This window comes from Odontesthes bonariensis, chromosome 10 (genome assembly GCF_027942865.1).
Source record: "Odontesthes bonariensis isolate fOdoBon6 chromosome 10, fOdoBon6.hap1, whole genome shotgun sequence".
Lineage (NCBI taxonomy): Eukaryota > Metazoa > Chordata > Actinopteri > Atheriniformes > Atherinopsidae > Odontesthes > Odontesthes bonariensis.
The window spans coordinates 21,429,006-21,449,889 of record NC_134515.1 but is presented as its reverse complement, the minus strand read 5'-3'; the positions used below and the strand labels follow the sequence as shown (position 1 = coordinate 21,449,889).

At 41.0% G+C, this 20,884-nt stretch overlaps 1 protein-coding gene across 5 annotated transcripts in view; it reads left to right on the top strand.

Annotated features, from left to right (window-relative positions):
• Positions 1-20,884, top strand: part of LOC142390960 (ERC protein 2-like) — a 158,170-nt gene that overhangs the window by 65,996 nt on the left and 71,290 nt on the right. For 4 of the 5 annotated variants that reach the window (XR_012770501.1, XM_075476862.1, XM_075476859.1 and 1 more), the window contains 3 exons: positions 4,666-4,759; positions 9,987-10,139; positions 13,619-13,779. Coding sequence is in view for 4 of the 5 variants with exons in the window: in XM_075476862.1 (XP_075332977.1) it covers positions 4,666-4,759; positions 9,987-10,139; positions 13,619-13,779 (408 nt within the window). In the remaining variant the exon portion in view is untranslated. The remainder of the gene's footprint in view (positions 1-4,665; positions 4,760-9,986; positions 10,140-13,618; positions 13,780-20,884) is intronic. The other variant, XM_075476863.1, reaches the window with a different exon arrangement.

The following is a 20,884-nucleotide window of genomic DNA, read 5'->3' as shown; positions in this document are numbered from 1 at the left end:
TTTCCACATGAAAGCGTCTCCGAACAGTGTGTTTTTCTGCTGCAGGTGTCGACTCGATTCGACTGGCCATTTTAACTTTAGTGATAACCCTGTAAACACCCTGTTTTTTTTTTTATGAATAAATCTAAACAAGTCGCAGCTGCTACAGAGAGGAGACGTTTCATAACTTAAACAGCAAACGCACCGACAATACTCAACATATAACCACATCACGCTTTCACATTTAAACATGTCGCTCTTCAGATCAAACTCTCACTGTTGACCCCACTCTTACACCCATTTCGACCCTCTTTCTTTTCCCCTTCTCCTCTTCTCTCTGTATCCTTCCTCGTTTTGCACTTGAGAGAAAATGTATTTACATTTACCTCAGATCGTATCGGCCTGCTGTTCAATATGGTTCTCAACCCATGTAGTAATAACTGCCCTGAAATGTCTGCCTGAAATCAGAGGATTTAGTTCCACTCTGCTGTTTATTAAAGGAGACAAGGAAGATACAGAGTTATGAAGGGGGGGAGATACAGATCTGGATATTTTTTTGTTTTTTAAAAGTTATTACTCCTTTTAACCTTTATTTACCTTGGAAAAATCGATTGGGAATGTATGTTACTTTCCTTGCTGGGCTCTACTTTATATTCACAGTTTCCCCACATTCAGATTTGGTAGAATCCAAATCTATGACTAAATCTCCCTGCCGCTGGCAACTGAGCTGTTCTATCGAAGCCATTCACCCTCTCTACGTGCCTTGCTCAAAGACACATCAGTTGTAAACCTCGAGGGGAGGTGACAAGATTTTTATAAGGAAGACAGCAATGTGAAGGAAGAGGAAAGAAAAACCAAAAAAATGGAAAAATAAAAACCAAAAAAAAAAAATAGGAGATAAAGAAAGATCTAGAAATATGTGTAAAAAGGAGGAGGAAACAGAGCACTCCTTTGACTGCCAAAAATAAAGCGGAGCTGCTTATTTTGGAATGTGAAAGTGTGGAGAGCTCCAGTTGGAAAAAAGGAAAGGGGAAATGTGAAAATTTAGTTATTACACTCAGTTAAGGAAACTGGCTTCTTGCTGTTCTCTTTTGCTCTCACTTCATCTTTCTACAGAGAGTCCCAGCAGTAAAATGCGATTTCCTCTGGAGAAACTACAAATTTTAGTGATCATCAAATCCCAAATCTCTCTCACATTTTCCTCCTGCATGCAGCCTAATCAGTTAGCTGCTCATTCGCACTCGAAGGGCCCTCATTTTCCTTAACATTGGTCTAAACACTTAACTTCATCTTGCACTGATGGCTTGATGGGGGTGTATCAGCTATCAAACGGGACCAGTGTGCCTGTTGGTTTATACACCTGTGCCAGTAGCGGTTATGTTTGTGATAGCTGATATGCCCTCATGTCAAGTTTGTTCTCCATGGACATGCCTCTGCGCTTACAAAAACATACAGAGACATCAAAGATCAGAGTCTAAACAGATTCTTCTTCTGGTTCTTGCTGTGCATGTGGGCAAATGCACACACTCCATGTGTGCATATACAACTTAAAATTGACACAGAATTGCAAGAAAGTCCTTATGTTTGCAGTGCTTTTCTAGCTCCACTCATAAAAGTGATTAAAAAAAACTCGTAAAATGAACATCAGAGTGGGTTTTTAAAAAAAGGGATATAAAGTTTCAAACCAGAGACTGAAGTGGCAGACTAGTAAACTGCATGTGTGGTTTTCTGTAGGGGATATAAATATTGTTAGAAATGTTGACTTCACCCCCTTTGGGCTCTGTCGTTTCTTGTGTTTGTGGCAAGATGAGAGTGTATTATTCAGATTTCTCATCTCGTTTGCTACATTTTGCTTTAGTTGTGCACCAACATTACTCATTACGCGCAGTTGTAAGGGTTGCGACAGCAACTATTTGCCCTCAAGTGGAGGCAGCTTGTAGTTTTTTGCCCAGGTGCGTGTCATGGCCCACGGGTTTTGTGGGTGCAAGAGTCTACCGGTTTGTGAGTTTGGGTATTGGCATGAGTGTTGTTGATCCATATTCACATGTAGTTGTGTGCGTGTGCCATAAGCTGATTGAATTAAAAGCATCAGGTCTCAGTGTGGATGTGAGTACACACAGCCATCCTGCTGTGTTAGAACACAGTTCAGCTCTATAATCAGCACTTCTGCGGTACATGATGCCGATAGTTTACTTTTTATCGCTGTGTGTATCCAAATTTTTGTGTCAGGATTTATAGCATCAATTTATTTTTTAAAAACACATTCCCCTCGTGTTTGTGTGTGTGTGTTATGCCACAACCCTGTGTTCCCGAATGTAGACCTACGGTTAGACCTATTTTTTGGAGAATGCGTGTGTTTGTGTGCCTGCACAAGCTTGCATCTCCTGTCCTCTTATGTTTGTGTGTTTTGTTGTTGAAAGATTTACGCTGCTATGTCTCACCTCCATCAGTCAAGTTTTGTCTTGTCCCTATCTGCCATGTTACTCAGACGAGGCACACACTCGGCCATTGTTCTTAACTGATTTAATGCACACACTGTGGCTCCACTGTTTCCTGCCGAATGGAAATATAGCAAAAAACAACATCCATCCATCCATCCATTTTCTATACCGCTGAATCTGTCGATCGGGTCGCGGGTGGGCTGGAGCCTATCCCAGCAGTCAAAAAAAAAAAAAACAACAATGAAGCAAAAAAAAAAAAGTTTATATTTATTTTAATCGTACTACATTTAGTTGTTATGCCAAATAATAATAATAAAAAAACTTGGTTAAAATTGTAAGTAAATATATCTCATGTCATTAATGTACATATACTATGTTCATCCCAATTAAATTGTTAGCTTTTTGTCATATTTGGGCAAGCAAACAATATCATCTTAGATATAGACCTTAGACTCAAATGTGATGTGCTTGAACTAAACCTGAAAAATGAAGCCTCTTAACACTTTATTACTGTGTTCAAGAAGTAAGTACGCCCGTTGTATTAGAAATTGTCATTGCCTCCTTTTAGTGGAAACAACTTATTTTTGGTATTTCAGTTGGATTTAGATATGACTCTTGACTTGATTATTCCATAACCCTCCAATGCCTCCTTTTGAGCTAACCCATTTTTGGATTTACTTGTGTGCTTTGGATTTACTCATTGTCCTGTTAAATGATTTATTTCTGATTCAATTTTGGCTTCAACCTTTTGACAGTTAGCTCCTTAAGCGCTGTTTGATAAGAAACAGAAATCTAAATTGAATCATAGACTTAAAGTTGCCCAGTCCTGAGGGGCCCCTACTTTAACTAAACCTCTGTATCTTTGTTTTGAGTTTCCAGAACATATCGTTCCAAAAGACACCTGGGGTCAGGTACAAAGAACTGCGTGCAGGCACCAAGACAGAAAAAGTGCCTGTGCAGTCTTTTTTTAACAGATCTATAAAGTCGTGCGTATGTGTGTTTTTCTTTTGAAATTCAGTTTTTGTGCTGTTATAGACTCCAGCACAAGCCTATTCTCTAGTACTATCTTTAGACATAAAATATGTGTAGACAATCCTATGTTTAGCCATATGAATATCGGAATATTGTTTGCGCCCCAACTAAATAGGTGTTACTGAGCAGAATGTTATTGAATGTGAAACAGAGACCATCATCAGTGAAGTAGAGGGAAGAAAATCACATGTGATCAGCTCTTGAATCACAAAGAGAACAAAAACTACTGACTATAGAAAAATATTAAAAGTTATCAGCTCTGTAAATTTAAAGCAGGAGGCACAACAGCTGTAAAAAAGAAAAAAAAAGAAATAGTTTTATTTCAAACAAGGATCAAATGTGCATTAGTTCACATAATTCCAGTATGAGGACTACAGCGGACCGAATGCCTCACACAGCTCAAGAAAAACAGCCTCTGGAAGCCTAGAGCACCATATGAGCCAACTGCCATCTGGTGCCAGAAAAATTACAGCTATCTGTAAACATTCATTTTCCTTTGGACTTCAAAGCAACAAGGTCCTCCAGCTATGCCAGAGCAGCCATCTTTACCCGTAACTGCACAAGAGCAGGTGTTAACTATCAACAGAAGAGCACGCTCCATGAAATTTTCTCTTTTACTCGATCTAATCTATTTCATTCTATTCAGTAGTCTATTTTTGATTTCCTATTTCATTTTAACACCCATTTTTTTCCATTTCTACTCTAATCTGTCAGTCCTAAATTAGTCCAAGAACATATGCACAAATGGGCTGATGTATGCACATTCTCATGGCAAAATATTAATTTATAATGACCGATGTTTGTGGAGGAAAGGCATACGTCTAGTTTTTATGTGCAAACATTGTTTATGTATCTGGCCTCTGGTTTTTGCCCATCTTTTAAATGGACAATTTTATTTATGTAATGTTTTCCTTGGTCGCCAAAAGCCTTTTTTTCTGAATTTGGAACCACACATGGTTTGATAGACTTTTTTTCCCAAAAATTATTGATTTGAATGATGTCGTTAATTTGGATGTATCACTTTGATGAAAACATTAAATCAAAGATGATCACATGTTTGCTTGATGAAATAATTCCAAAAAATCCCAAATGAGTTTGCATCATTCTCATATTGTTTGAAATACAAATTCCTTCCAAATGGTTTTGATTATTAGTTCACATTTCTTTATTGAGCCTGTCTTTAAATGGTGTCATCTATTTTCTCTGTCTCAAGGCAAATCAAGACTCCAAACATCCAGAAGCAGATGGTGCCAGGTGAGATGAGGAAAGATGGTTTGACAGATGGACACCCACACTCTTTATCACAGGTTTGAATACACATGTGTACACATGCAAATGTGTACATTTCTTGGCATGAAGTTGAGCTCTTCTTCCCTTTTTCAGCCTAGTGAGTTCAGACTGGCTCATGTTCATTTCACCTGACGTTTTCTATTTTGTTCATCTCACCTTTTGTGCTACTCAGTCCTCAGAAAGGGATTCCCCCTTTCATTTGTGTCCCTTCACACATTGCTGCAAACACTCAAACTCTGTATAACTCTGCTTGTATGAGCAGATAGAACATTATTCAAGTCATCCATGCCTTCGGTCTTCCTTCCCTTTAGAAGTCCGAAGCTGAGCCAGAAATCGACCCCATACAGTGGTCAAAAGCAGGGGCACAAAGGCTCAGTAAAGAACTGAGTTTTGACTTGACTTGCCATATCTAATACAAAGAGTATAAATGAGTAACTGCTTTTTTGTCAGTGTGTCAGCTGAGTGCATGGTTTTCTGCCTGCACACCTGTGTGCATGCTTGTGTGCTAGCCTGCAGAGCTGTGCTGAGGTGTTAATCTAAAGTGTGCAGCCATGCCAAGTCATTCCCACATCTCTATACCTCTCTGCCAAACCAGGCAAGAGTCCATTTTTTTTTCTTGTAGAGCCGCTTTGTTATTTCTGTTTATTTCAATGTGAAGATTCAACACGAGAAACACATCATAAAATTGCTACACCCCGGCATGAGGTGACTGCCAGGGTGCATGTAAGTGCAACAGAGTGGTGTCACGAAGACAGATAATATAATTAAAGAAAGAACATGGAAAAGTCCAGCGATAGTTTGATTTATTTTTGTAACCATGCGTTCTCAAAATCATGAAATATTGACCAAGGGAAATACTTCTGTTAGAGCAGATACAGGTTATCAAGCTCAAGTTCCAGTTTATTGTCATTGACCTGTGGTGGCCCACCCTCCTGGTTTCCTGCACTGCTCGGTTTTGTTAGACTCTGCTCTGGTAATGGCTGAGGACATACACTACATACACTATGGCTGAGGACGAAGGTGTTAAGTTTTTTGGTTTGTGCCAAACCACAACTCGAGAATTTCTGTAGTTGCCGTGGTCACGAAGTAGATGTGAATGTCACGTTTTATATCCACAAGGTCAAAGGTCAGCTTTACCGTGCCGTCGTAATGTCGAAGTTGAGAAAAAAAAAAAAATTGTCCATAATTTGATGCAATAACACAAAAAAACGGAAAAAGAGGGCCGCTAATTAAATCTTGACTGGGTGGTAACCACAGGTTGTATTCAAAACAAACAAAATGTAGCAAAAAAAAAAACCCAACAACACAAATTCTACAGTATACCAAATTGTTGCACTTATGTCGAAAAAGAATTCCCAGAGACAGAACAGCCTGTGTGTCATCGGTTGAAATAAGTAAATGGAGTTACGCTTTTAAAGCAACACAAATGCAAGTAAAAGTTCTTCCAACTTGCATTACATTTACAGTGAAGTGATGCAACTAAATGCTGGTAAAAGAGTTTTTATTTTGTTTTTGTTTTAGTCACCAGATAGGCATCTAATCTCTCCAGTAAATATTAATCTTAGCGAAAAATCATTAAAAAAAAGGTCAACATTTACGACTTCGTTTTCAGAGCATAAGCTACAGAGCATTAGAGCATGTCAGAGCATAAGATCATGCTACACGGTATGCCCAAATGGCCCTATCAGTCTTGGTTGCGGATGTGCACACAGTGAGCATTTCTCATGTCGCTATAACTCTTATAGTAGCATTTGTATCATTCCCAAGGACTTGATTTCCTTGTTGTTTCTTTTATTTGGCCATTTTGTAAAATGCATACTTTCAGCCATGTTTGCATGCTTTCTGTAACTGACCCCTCTTATATATTAACACTAGAGAGATCAAGAAAGTCTTTTACGCTGTGTTAGCATTGTAACTCAACCAAAATGTGAAGATATCTATTGAAATGGCTTGCAATGAAATTTGGTACAGAAATCCATGATGTTCAGAAGGTTAATCCCCAATCTGTTTTTGTAATAGCGCCATGAGGTTGACAGTTGCGCTTTTAAGCTAAATCTTTCAACACCTATTGCACGATTCATTATGAATTTTGTTGCCCGCGCCTTCGTGTCCTTTCAGGATTAATCATGTTGCTCCTCGGACTTTGCCTTTGGTGGTAGAAGGTTCAAGTCATAAATGGGTAAAACCTTTAAACTAAAAATCTCAAAAACATTCCCATGTGCATGAGCTGTGCTTTTTCTTTAGTTGAAAATGATCAAAATTACCCTGTGAATGCTTTAAGCTAAATTGAGAAGATGATTGCAAATGGGGCAGGAATTGTGAATCATGCTGGTAGCGGTGTCATGGTTTGGATCTTTGGATTGTCTGTATCTGGGCCAGGATGGCCTGCCATTATCAATGGAAGTCTGACTTGTGCCGGCAAATTCTTCAGGAAAATTACTTTTGTCTATTAACTTTTTCTCAAGGGGAGGCGGGTCATGCAGCAACACGGTAACTAAATGGTCAAGTCAAATTTAAAGTCGTAATCTTAATCCAACAGAAATATTGTAAAGGCACCTGAAATTGATTAACAGTTCTTAAGAAGAAGAGAGATTTGAAGCTGTTGTGTATGGAGGAATAATCTAAAACTCATCCAAGCTGATGAGGAGGACGGTTCGAACAGTTACTGGAAAAGATTTATCATCGGTTGTTACTCTGTGAGGTGGCCACACCAGATACTGAAAGAAAAGATTAACTTATTTTTGCTACTCACAAATAAATTGTATTGGATCATTTCTCTTAATGAATAAAGGTCATGTTTTAGGTCAGGTTTCATCACATTTTCTTTAACATTCTTTGTCTACTTTTGGCACTTTTGTGTAAATCTGTTGATGGCTTATTTATGAGGGATGCAGAATCAGTAGAAATGCTAAAGAATCATATGCTAAATGTGAAGCAATGCTACATCTTTGATTCCACTATCTAAGCAGTATGAACTTTGTCCTTTGTGTCTGCTCCTGCACTGAGGCTGTGTTGTGGCCCATGCTGCTCTCTATTTCCCCTCCTCTCCTTCTCCCTGCCTTTATCTCTGGACCCATCGGGAACAGAGCACGCTCCAAGGGTAAACACACACAAACAAACTCTCCCCATCATTCCAGGACAGTTTATGTGGGATGGAGTGATAAAATCTCTTTGCTCCATTGTCTCCATCGCACCATGCTGCACTTCACAAACACAGAGAAAACACACATCGGAAGCATTCACTCAGGCTTTCACACAGAGCTGTTATTTCTCTTTTATCTGTAACGAAAAAGCATCAGAAACTCTTAGTACCCCCTTTGTTTAGAGACACCAGGATTAAAGACTTGTTTTTTTTTTTTTAAAACCTCGTAACGTTTGGACAAGAGGGACACATTACAGTATTATTATTCTTTTTTTTCCTAAAGTATCCTGAAGCTGATGCAGCATATGAAGCTGAGAATCATTGGTGCACAGCTGCTAAAAATGTGCATTCTCTCACTCTTTGCACATTTATATAAGTGATTATAATCCTTCCATCAGACCAGAAAGAGCCAGAGCCATAATAATCCTTCCCAGGGGCCTTAGGTGATGATTGGTGCTGCAGAAGCAATTATCTTCCTATTTCTTCCTGCTTTCTGTATCTCTCTTGTTCCCTTTTTCATTCTTTGTATTCTTGAAAGCCAGCGAAATTCTCTTGTTACAAATAAAACTCATATTACACACACACACGCACACAGAAACACACACACACACGCACGCACGCACACAAAGAGGTAGACACAGCTTTTTGGTTGGGTTGCCCACGGGGGTCCAGCAGTGGTAGCCCCATCTCAGTGGGGTGCGTGTGTGTATGAGTGTGTGTGTGCATGGTTCTATGTGTTGTGTGGGGTCAGACCAGTACTTGTTGATTCTGGTGCATCGAATTACTGCCTGTCTGTCACATCTAATTACAGTTTCGGATGGCTGACACACACAGCATGCTTCTGTATGTGTGTGCGGGTGTTTGTCGCTTGCTTCCAGCTGTGTTGTGCTGACACGAGGAGACACGAGTATCCACTGGTGATTTGGCTGGCTACATATTTTTTTCTATATCATTCAGAAGAAATTCCATCGCTGCAGTTTCTGTATATGCCACTAAATGTCACGACAATTAGCCCTTTGTATTTATGGCCAGTAATGGTGCCAACATTCAAATCTTGGTCAAATTGATATTTGTTAGAGGCAAGTGATAAGTCAGTCATACACATCTTGTGTGTTCCTGGCACTGTCCAATGAAATGACTTTCACTACTTCTGGGGAATCCATCACAATTGAACCCTCATGTGTGACCTATGGTTCTGTTTGGGGTGGTGCTCCACTTTCTACAATGCAAAAAATGTGTCTATTCAGAGCACTGTTAGACATATTAGTAGACACATGCACAATCATGTTGCAGCTATATACTTGGCTGATGTTAACATTTCTGAGCATTTGAAGTCACCATGTCACTTTAACAAACACGAATCAGCTGTTTTTGAGATGAAATGTCAGTTTATGAGCATTCAGACACTTCAGTCATCATCTGGTTTCTCCGTTTTACCTGGACAGCGTCTCCTGCACATCTTTCATGTTTCCTCAGCCGCGTGACTGCAAGGCTCGTGCACTTGTCCGAGAAAAGTGTGAACGTGTGAACTTGAAAATAAGTCGGCGCCTTCGGAGCCGAAGAGAAAGTTTAAAAAAAAAAAAAAAAGGAAAAACAGAGGGAATAAGGGAGGTTTATTATTTCTGTCTAGTGTTTTCTTTCACAGTTCCATCAACCAGTGTGGAGAAGGATAATTTTCTCCTTCCCACCATAGGTGTCAGAGAGGCCACACAAACTGTGCCAGTCTGTCCCACACACGCAAATTCGCCCACTCACATGGAAGTCAGCATGGAGGTCAAAGCACTTACAAACTCTGTCGCCTATCACTCTCTTCTGTGTCTGTTTCCTCTTAGATGTATCTTGTTTCATCTCTTACTACAGTTCACATCGTCCTTTTCTTTTGTCTTTTTCATGGACTTTTCCCCTTTAGTTTTCCTTTTTTAGAGGCGATAATTGCACCTTTTTCAAATTGTCTTTCACCGATACAGAACAAAACCAGTGCAAAATGATTTCACAATGAATTTCCAGAACAATTATAATCAGAGAAAACCACCTTTCTCTCTTTGTTGTTGCTGCTATTCTTCCAAAACACCTCTGTTGAACTCTTCTCCTCTCCCACCTAGCCTCCTCTTTGCGCTTCCCAGGATGCCATGCGGGAGACAGCAGAGCAGATCATGGAGCTGGAGAGGGCACTGGGAGAGAGCATGAACACCTCTGCACATAGGGAGGCTCTCTGGGCACAGGAAGAGGCTGCCCGTGTCCAAGCCCAGAGACAGGTTTACCTGATCTTACACACAACTATAGGCGGAACCAAAGCTAGCTTTTACATGCACAGTCCTAGACAACAAAAGCCTCATTCAGGTCTATATGGTTAGCCTGATCTAACTTTTAGATTGATAGGTTACTCCAGGACCCAGAAGAACCGCTGATAAATTGTGATGAACTGAACTGCACCCCCACGTGGCTACAAACTGTAATGCTACTAAGGGATCACAAACCACCTAAAGATGTGTGTTGTTCTTAGCCAACAAATATCATCATCACAAAATAGACGGTTGTATTTTATGTCCTTTAGCTTTTAGCTTTTATCCTCTAAACCTGCTCATGTTGATTTTCTTGCCCTGGACTGAAATTTAAAAGCAAAGTGAAGGAATTCCAGTGGTCTGCTTTCACTTCTTTTGTTAAGTTTTGCATGCCGGAAAATATAAGCACATGTTGGACATGTTGTACGTTCATGTGCATATAATCAGAATTTACTAACAAAGCTGTAGAATTTGGGCTTGAAAACTTGATGGAGTACAGGCTGCCCTTTTACCCTGTACATCGTGCTATCTATCCATCTGTCTTTCTGACTGCCAGCTGTTCGGTCTACGTCTTAATGTGGCTCCAAAAGAGAAAAATGAATGTGTGTGCTTTTGTATCTGTGTGTGAGTGTAGGTGTGTCTGTGGTGGGAAAGAGAAACAAGGCGAGGGAGCGTGTTTCCTCCCGATGTGAGTGTGCATTTGAATGAGAATGACCTCGCATTACTTATGAGTTCCACAAGTAATATGAGAGCTATCGGTGGTTAAAACAAGAACAAACATTTTGAGGCAGAATGATGGCTGTATTGCTTTAAGCACACTCACAAGCAGAACTTAAAAAGATGAAGAGAGGGGACTGGTGGACAGAGGGGCCAAGTAAGAAAAGGTCAAACTCAGTTTAGAAAATTCTGTGAGAGCCAATGCTAACTGTGGCTTGTTTTTTCCTCCTTTGCGTACTTTGCACGCTCAACTTACATTCAGCATGGATACTGTGTTTATCAAACAATATTCTGAAACACTGAGAAGTCAAAAAGAGAAGTATATTTATGTCTGCGGGACTTTTCGCACGCATAGAAGTGGATGATTCAGCTTTGACCTCAGTTTACCCATGTGCAGAGGAATCGGAGAGATCCTTTTCGAACTTGTGACACATTAACACTCATTGACCCTAAAAGCCAAAGTCAGCTTGCTTCAGCATGCAGTCATACTGGCAACCTAACTGGATACAAACTGCACTTGAATGAAGTTACAGCCACACTGTTGACACAATTAAAGGTACCCGACTTGCCAAGTGCTAAAGTTGCTCGGCCGCTGATGCTCACTGGAAGCTGTCAGTATAGTGAATTTTGTAAAGCAACATAAAGCCGCTGCATAAGGGAGCTGTAAGTCAGCATTTGGACAGTCGATGGTCAACTGACAATGTTGCCTCCAAGACTGGATAAATATGTGGGTAAAGGAGGGTAAAGAAAGAGTGACAGGTCCCATCTGAAAGATCACCTGACCCTGGCACCGTTTCAGAACTCCCTGCCAAACTCACATTCTCACACCCCCCTCCTTCTCCTCACTCTTTGCCTGACTTTTTTTCTTTCTTCTACCCTCCATCCCAGAGTAATCAGTCTCATGATGCGTAATGCGCTAAAAGTCTTCCATCAGCCTGACCTGCTGAAATGGAGCATTGGTAATGCCCTGGGTCACTTTTCTTCACACCCCCATCCTCTAAGTCTCACACTCTGTCTATGCCTCCCTCTGTCTCTTTCTTTTTCACAAAATTACTTCTGCTGTTCATCCTTGTGCTATCGCATCTGGCTTCTTAAATTGTCTCGTGCAATTATCTCCACACTCCCTTTCTTTCCACTTCTGTCTCTTTTCCTCTGTGGCGTTTGAACTAGGCCTTTGAACCAGGAATACGACGCAAATGTACAAGAAGGATTTGGTTCTTACCTCTGAGCCCTCAATCAGCTTATCAACCAAAGGGGCTTTGGGACAGTCTTAGCGAGCCTGAGCCTGGCTGGGGGGCTTTGCCTTGAAGTTGAGCTAAATTAGCACGCACAGGCTCACTACTAAGCTGATTAGGTCCCTAATTTCACTAAAATCCATTGTATTCCTTATTAATGATGTGATTGTGATGTGAGGGCTATCCTGGGTGGTGTTATAATGAGGGACCGGGACGGGGGAAGCTGATATTTGATAGACATATGGTAGGTATAAATGGAGTTGTGTGTGTGACCCTTGACTTTAAAGATGGGGAGATTGGCTCGGTATTCATTTAGGTCTGGAATCAGGCATCAGACTTAAAGAAATTGGATTTTGCACAGAATGTCAGCTTGTGATTTGGTGCATCGGATTTTGGAAACCAGAGCAGTTAGTTGTTGGTAGGAAAACTGCTTCTATTTGTTGCATTCCCAGGACAAATAGTTGGCTGCTTCCATTGAGAATTTAGTTATTCCCCACTCCCTTCACTTTCACACATTCGTCTCTTGTTCCATATGTGATATTCATGAACAGTCAGAGAGCACATTATCTGACATCTGTGAAACACACCTAGAAAGCTGGAGGATATGGAGGGTGTACTGAAAATGTGTAAACGATTTGGCCCCTTCATAAAAGAGGCCCATTGCTTTTTTCATGTCCTACCCCATGGAGGGATTTTCCCCCAATACTCCTTATCTCTTTTCATTTCTTTGCCTCTCCTTCTCCTTCTTCTTATTTCTCTCAGTTTATTTCTGAATCCAATAATTCCTATATTACAGTATATGACATTTCTGCAATTTAGCAGAGCAAAGATGATATACCCCATTACATTATCTGGAAATCTTGTCTAGCACTGGATTCTATTGTGAGGCACTTGTTGTTGGACAATTGCACACTTCCTTTCTTAGGATAATGATGCCCTTAGGTCACATCCTGTCTATCAGGCACTCAGGTTGGACACACAGGCTTGCATGGCTGAAGGGCATGCGTGTGCAGAGGAAGGAGATGTACTTGAGCGAGTGAACATTATCCTCACCAGCTTCAAAGTTGAACCACACTTAAGAGCAAGACGAAATAAGTGGTGAAAGGTGGATAGAGGAGAGGGAACACTTCCCAGTGCAAGGGTCGGTGGACATGTCATTCGACTAACCTATGAACCCCAATAATTTCACTTGCTTCAAGATGTCAACTGCCCATTGATTTTCATGTTTAGGCTGTCATTTCACCTCATCTTTAAGCATTTCAGCACTCCAACACTTTGAAATGAACACAGCCCACACGCACGCTTGCAGTCAAAGTGCATTGTGTATCTGATTACTCTCCCATGGTCACATGTACATATGCGTCAATGTTGATGCTTAAGGGCAGAAGAGATCCTGTGTGTTGGATTTAACAGAACAAATAATTTCAGTGAGCACTTCTTACATTTTTCAACAGAGCAGTGTGTATATCTCACACTGTTTATACCTGTTTCCCTAAATAGTTGGAGGAACTGATGGGGGCTTTGGAGAAGACACGCCATGAGCTGGATGCCACTAAACTCCGGCTGTCCTCCACTCAGCAGTGCTTGCACGAAAGAGATGGACACCTCACCACTCTGCGGCAGGAGAGACGCAAACAGCTGGAGGAGATCCTCGAGATGAAGTTAGTGTCACACCTACCTCTCTGTCTGTCTGCCTTTTTTAATCTTACATTAAATAACATTCCGTGATAACTTTATCATGCACACCTGCACAGTGTCATTCAGTTCAGTACAAAAGACCTGCCCCATATTTCAGGAAACTCTTAGTGTTCAGGCTTAGATAAGAATGTTGGAAATGTGGAATTTAAGTCCTATATTTATTACGTAGGTCAAAGTCAAAGGCGCAGACTGTAACCAACTAAATATTCCCTATACTCTTCTAAAAATCTACTTTAAAAGCCACGTAGAGCCCACATCACGTTAGCACATGATGCAAAAATTACACGGTTGAAAACGTGATTTCTTTACAAGACACTGAGAATAACAGACAAGGCTCCTTTTTGTGGTGACATGAGTACTGCATGTATCTTTAAGTACCCACAGTAGCAAGGAGTGAATAGAGAGCAGCACACGGTTCAGAAGAAAGAACTCTCTCACCATTACACACTCAGTTGCACAGCTGCAGCAAATGCTTCTGAATATTTGCTGATATGTTCATTCACTGTTTCACCCGCTGATGTTCTAAAAATTTTACTCAGGGACTGGGTGTACAATATCAAGAAGAAGTCTGGGGCGAATGTTGCAGACATTTGAGTTCTCACACGCCACCCTTCTGAAACATCTCTTGTACATTTTTTGACCCCAGTGCATGTTTGAGAATGGCTATAGTCTGCAACAATGTGCTGCATACATACCAAACAATCATTGTCTGCATTTCTGCGATTAGTAAAAACGAGACCCTAGTTATTTATGCAAATAATGTGTGCTGGCAGTTTAAGAGGTGTTGATTACTACAGTAGGATGTACGCTGAGAAAACGACTGAAAGTGACTGACAGCCAGTAAACTCCTCTCATCAACAGTGGCATGTTTCACAGTACATTTATGGTTTTATTTAAGCATATTATTGTGCTGTACATCAGCTTTGTTGCTGTTTTACAACAAAAAAAGAAGAAAAAAAAACAGTGTCTGAACCTGTTTGAGGCACTTTTATCCCATATCCTGTTCACATGTGCATTAGTGTTATATAGACATCAATGCTGAGGTGTGCTCTGAAGCAGGGTCAGCTACAGTATAGCTGCCTTGTAAAAAGTTACATTTATTGAGGACAGGTGGTGCAGCCTTGGACAGCAGGTCAGAAAAATGTCTGTCCTGCTCTATTTTGATGTGTCTGTGTGACTGAGAGGGAGCCAGAAGAGGAGGAAGCTAAGAAAAAGCTGATGCATTTCCATATGTGAGCGTGTGTCAGTGGGTATGTGTGAACGCGTGAGGGAGTTCAGTGACCTGCTAGTGGGTCGACTACATGTGTGTCTGCTTTGAGCTCTCTGATGGAAGGAGCATAGAACCACATATCTAAGTGTCATGTGTCATAGAGAAATGCCTTTAATGTCAGCCACTCAGTACAGTACAAATGCGAAGGGTGGCACATATGAATTAAAATGACAACTTTGAAAGACCATCATGCCCTTCTGATCACGCTAATTTTAAAATAATGTTCATACACATATTGCATGTCTCTCTATATGTGTATAGACTTCAGGGGACTGGCAAGAATGTCCTTTGTCTGTCTCTTTGTACAAACACACGAGGCTGATACAAACCATCTTCCTGTCTGTTTCAATTTCCAACATCCAAGTTTACCATGAATGTTTATTAGTAGAAATGTATTTCACATGATATGGACACAATCTGTGCTGTAGGTGTGTTTGCAAAATTACAAAAATGCTCAGTGACCCAGCATGTGACGGATATTTTTGTACTTGAGTGACACCAAGTTTATATTACTATTATATTACCATCAGAGGATGACTGAGAAAGAAGTTTAGTGTGATGGTTGGTTGACATAAACAGCAACAAAGTATATGGGAATCTTTTCCTTTGTGCTCAAACTTCAATGGTAAGAGCTAATGAAGGGGGCACAGGGGGTATGAGTGCGTGTGGTCTGCTATGCATTGGATTGTGTGTATATGAAGGGGTTGGAAGCTGGGGTTTGGGGTCACTGATGATGAGGATTAAAAAGACTGCTGAATTGCAAGGGGGACAAAGCTTCGTGAGACTGACATACATCTGTACAAGCCACAAAGATACGCATGCAAATGCACGCACAACCTCAGTGGAACTCACATATAATCACTCAAGTCTGCAGACATGCACATACTTACACAAACTGTGGCTTTCTGCTTTAGAAGGGGCCATATTCCCACAGCAGAGCTCTGGTCCAAGTTAGCACAGGGAAAACTAAACAGGAAAGAGGGCATAGAAAGAAAGGTAACAAGAGGGAGAAAAGGAGTCGGAGTGAATGCTGAAAAAAAAACGTGAGACAAGCGGGGAAGGGAGGGAGGATAGAATACACAAACTGAAATATTTAAAATCTTAGAAAATATGGGAAAAATTTGAGCGCATGCCAATTTCCCCGACCATTGTAATGTGGCATTTGTCAAGAGGGCCAGCTGAAACAAACTGTGGGAGGCACGTTTCCCCACAAACCAAGAAGCTTTCTATGTGTGTTTTTCAATGTGCATGTGTGTAAGCCAGAGGATGAGGGAGAACTCCTGACTTTTCAACACCGTTAATGAAAGAGACAAGATGGGAAAAATCGTTTTCACTATTCTCTTAGTGGATGCTAGATGCCCTTAGCTCAGACGGTGTATAGTTTGTGCTTCAGTATAAAAGAGAGAATGCATTTTCATATTTGTCATTTTTTAATATGGAGCTGACTGCTTGATATATAAGGAGCAGCGAGGGTCTCCTCTATCACGCCACACTAGATTGAGTTTCCACCATACTGTACTGTGTTCACACACACAGACACAGATGGCCTCCAGAGGAGCTACTCATTAAATAATTCTACGGTCAGGGGGTGTAAGTGCACAATAGAGAAATTATATGTTTGGACATTTTGAATAGTCAGTCAGATGTTTCCATTGACTGAGTAGGATAACAAAACAAGCCACAATACTGCAGTTACTGAACCCAATCCCTAGACACTGGGAATGTAGATGATATTATCTATGTTTACATTTTGGTGATGGACAAAGATAATAGAGCCAAGAAAAGGTAGTAGCAGCTTTGCAGGTATGTAAAGAGAGGCAGAGTTGACAAAATGGAAATTTTCAGAGGTAGAGAAGGGAGCTGGAACTTTGAGAGATGGAGGTGCAATCCTGCAGACTTGAGTGGAAGAAAAGGCCACAAAACAGTGGACAGAGGAAAAGAGAAGTTGTAGCAGAGAGTTTGGGAGGAAGTGGTAAATGATGGGGGGAAAAAAAGGATGATAAAGTGAGGGAGTGATTGATGAAGGGGGTGATGGATGAAGGAAGGAGGAGGAGAATGATGGAGAGAGTGGTGGATGAAAGAGCAGGGAGAAGATGGAGTGGAGCTGTGAAGTGTGGGAGTGAGCATTGTGTGGTGGGCATAAAGGGACCAGAGGAAGGGAATAGCATTGATTTGAGAAGAATGACTGAACACAGCTTGGTGCACCAGCCCACACACCGACACTTCTGAAGAAAAAAATCACCCTCCTGTTAAATACAACTTTTCAACGTAGGAATCAATACCAAACGGCAATAAATTGAAGATAAGAATGCATATATGTAACAAGAAGGCTATTTGTATGCTGCATGTAAGAAGTTTGTGGATTGATAAAAGTGAAGATATTTAAGTAACTTGCATGTAAACATGCTTACATAATGTAGCTGAGCATGGAAATATTTGGACACAGACACACTTTATTGTTATGAATCAATTAGCTGTTTTTTTCATATTAATTATAAAGAAGCATCCCTGAGTAAGTGACACCACGAAGACCTCTCCAAACAGGTTAGGGACAAACTTATGTAGAAGACCAAAAATAAAGCTTACAATTCTCTGACAGTACCATTACATTTATGATCACAAAATGGAAATAAAATGGCACCACAATAAACACCACAAATGCCTTGATAGGGCCATCCACCAAAACTCACAGACCTGGAAAATTCTTAATAATCATTTTCATTAATAAGACAGGCAACAAAGAGACCACAGGTAACCCTGAAGGAGCTGGAGGGTTCCACAGTAAAAAAAAATTTGAAAACAGTAGAAAAAAAACCAACACCTCCCACAAACCCAAGAACACCGTCCACACAGTGAGACATGGTGGTGGCGCCATCATGCTGTGGGGATTTTTCTTTTTATCGGCAGGGACTGGGAAAGTGGTCAATTGAGGTAGTGACGGATGGTGCTAAGTACAGGGAAATTCTTGAGGAAAACCTCTTTCAGTCTTGCAGAGATTTGAAATCGGTGTGGCCACAAAGTCCAGACCTCAATCCAATGGAGAATCTGTGACGTGACTTAAAGGTTGCTATTTCCAGCAGAAACCATCCAACTTGAAGGAACTGGACATGTTTTACTTTGAAGAATGGGCAAAAATCCCAGTGGCTGGATGGGGCAAGCTCATAGAGGCATACCCAAAGAGACTAGCAGCTGTAATCCTTGTAAAAGGTGGCTCTACAAAGTACTGACATTGGTGAGGTGATAGTTATGCACTCAAGTTTTCTGTAATTTTTTGTTATTTCTCGTTTGCTTCACAATAACACTTATTCCGGTTCTTCAAGGTTGTTGGTATAATATGTAAATTCCAGGGGAGAGGGAATACTTTTGCAAGCCATTGTATAAGGCCTTTTTTTCAGGGTCACAAATGTAATTGGCTATTAACTGCTTGTTAAAAAAGTTTAACATAAACACTTAGATGAGAACATTTGCGGGGGATGACTTCATGGATTCTGGAAGTCATGGACATCACCTAAACGAATCAGTTGCCATCTTTGTGAAGCTTTTACTTCAGATGTGTTCAGTTGTTGTTTGTGGGTTTTTCTGCCTTTATTTTTGTCTTAAGCAAGTAAAATGCTGTTCAGTCAAGGTGACAACAAGAAGACTGACTTGGCCATTGTAGAATATTAAACTTCTTTACCTTCAATTACTCTGGGGTTGCTTTCGTTGTATTCTATGGCTTTTCGTCCATCTGTCCAGTCATCTGTGCAACATTAGTCTGAATCAAAACAGACAATATTTCCCAATTTGCTCAAGAATTCATCTGCTTCTGTTTTCTGTCAGATCATCAGTAAACACTAGTGACCCTCTGCCATCAATGCAATGCCTATGCCATCACATGCCCTCCATGTGTTTTAAATATGATGATGTGTACTTCAGTTTTTTAGCCATTTCAAGCTTTCTCTACCCTTCCTGTCTTTCTGGTACGGGTTAATCATAGTTTCATCTGTCCAAAGAATGCAGATTTTTTTTTTTAATTTGTGAAAGACACTACTTGAAGTAGTGTTGCACCGATACCATTTTTTGGCCCCCGATACCTGGCTGTTTAAAAAAAAAAAAATTATATATATATATATATATATATATATGAAGAGCCGCATACTACTTGGATGTAAAATGTAAAATCTTTATTAGTTTACAAGTTCATAAAACACATGGGGTGGGGGGCTCCGATCTAATGGAGAGAGAGAAGGATTGGGAACGCAGGCTTCCTTGGTCGCGACACACACGACAGGCTAACCCTTAACACAGCACACGGAATGAAATCCCACCACAAGTCAGGCTAGCTTCACTAGCTTTAAGGCACGCTTTAAACAGCACACAGAGTCAACACACCACAAAACACGCGGCTAACCTGCAGCATATGGCGCCCGTTTAACCACAGACCGTCACTCCTCCCCACGCAACCCCACCAATCAATACCACATAACAATAGGCCGACCTATACATAAACACTAAAACACAAAGTTAAAAAGAGAGGAATACTTAACTCGCCCACTTGGCGAGACCCTCCCCCGGGGTCTGAGCTTGTGCCGCCGTCCAACTCCCTGGGGCTTTGCTGGACGGCGAAGACGGTTACTGGCTGTCAGCTGGTAGTGCGCTGTCACGACCGTACAGGGAGCGATGGCGGCCCAGCACTCTCTATCGTGGACCCTGTTTTGACTACAGGAAGCACCCAGCCTCCCTTCCTCACACTCGCGCTGCAAACTCCCCCTGGCTAGCTGTCTTCGTCGCCGGCAGCTCTAGATGACTGCGAATGACACCCTCCCCAGCTGACAGAGTGCCTGTCGCCAGACGTCTTGCTCCTCACACATAGAAAAAGCTGCACCGGCATTGGTTAAGAGCGGCTATTGGCCCGCTCTCATTGGTCTGGAGCAGGCCAATAGCGATAGCTGCACAGTGATCACAACACAGTGTAGCGAGTGTCGGGAGACGTTCAAGTGTCATACAAGTATCAGAAATGGTATCGCTGCCCTATTTGTTGGTATTCGCCGATACCGATACCGCCATTTTAGTGCCGATCAGGGCCCCGCCCGATACTGGTATCGGTATCGGTGCAACACTAACTTGAAGTGCACGCTTTGTATTAGCTTTTTTTAGGTCTTGTCATCACGGCTTGATTGGGATAATAAAAAAAAAGGTTGCCTCCTGGAGAGCGTTGTTTGTTTAGCCTGAAAGGAGGATTCCATCACCCACCACTATTATTTCCCATGAATATCCATCCAAGTTTTTTTTCTTTTTACATTGCTGTGTGCAACAAACTGTACATACAAGTTTTACACACTAACTACAAATAAGGATTCTTTTCGGAGTTATACCAGTCATATGGTTTGTAGATTAACGTGACACACAGTAGAAAAGACAGAAAAAAACTAGATAAAATGATAAAAATTAGGTTTAACCACTCTTCACCCTAAAGAGCAGTTACATATAGTCTTTCAAAGCACTTTGCAGTAGGTCGTTCTGAGCATCTTGTACAGCTTACCACATTTGTTCTGTGGATTTAGGCTGTCTCTGCTGTTCTTTTCTCCTCATGAAGTTTCCAGCTGACTTAATGATGCTGAGATCAGATCTCCACTGGAGTCATGCCCTCTGTTGCAAAACTCATTGCCTGATAGGCAATGAAAATAGTTCTATATTACTCTGTAAATGGTGATTATCATACTGTAAAGCACGTAACTAATCAGGCACCTCCTTGATGGTGTTGCATGATGAATATAACTGTCCACATCTATTGTGAAGTACCTTTTTTTTGCGCAGGT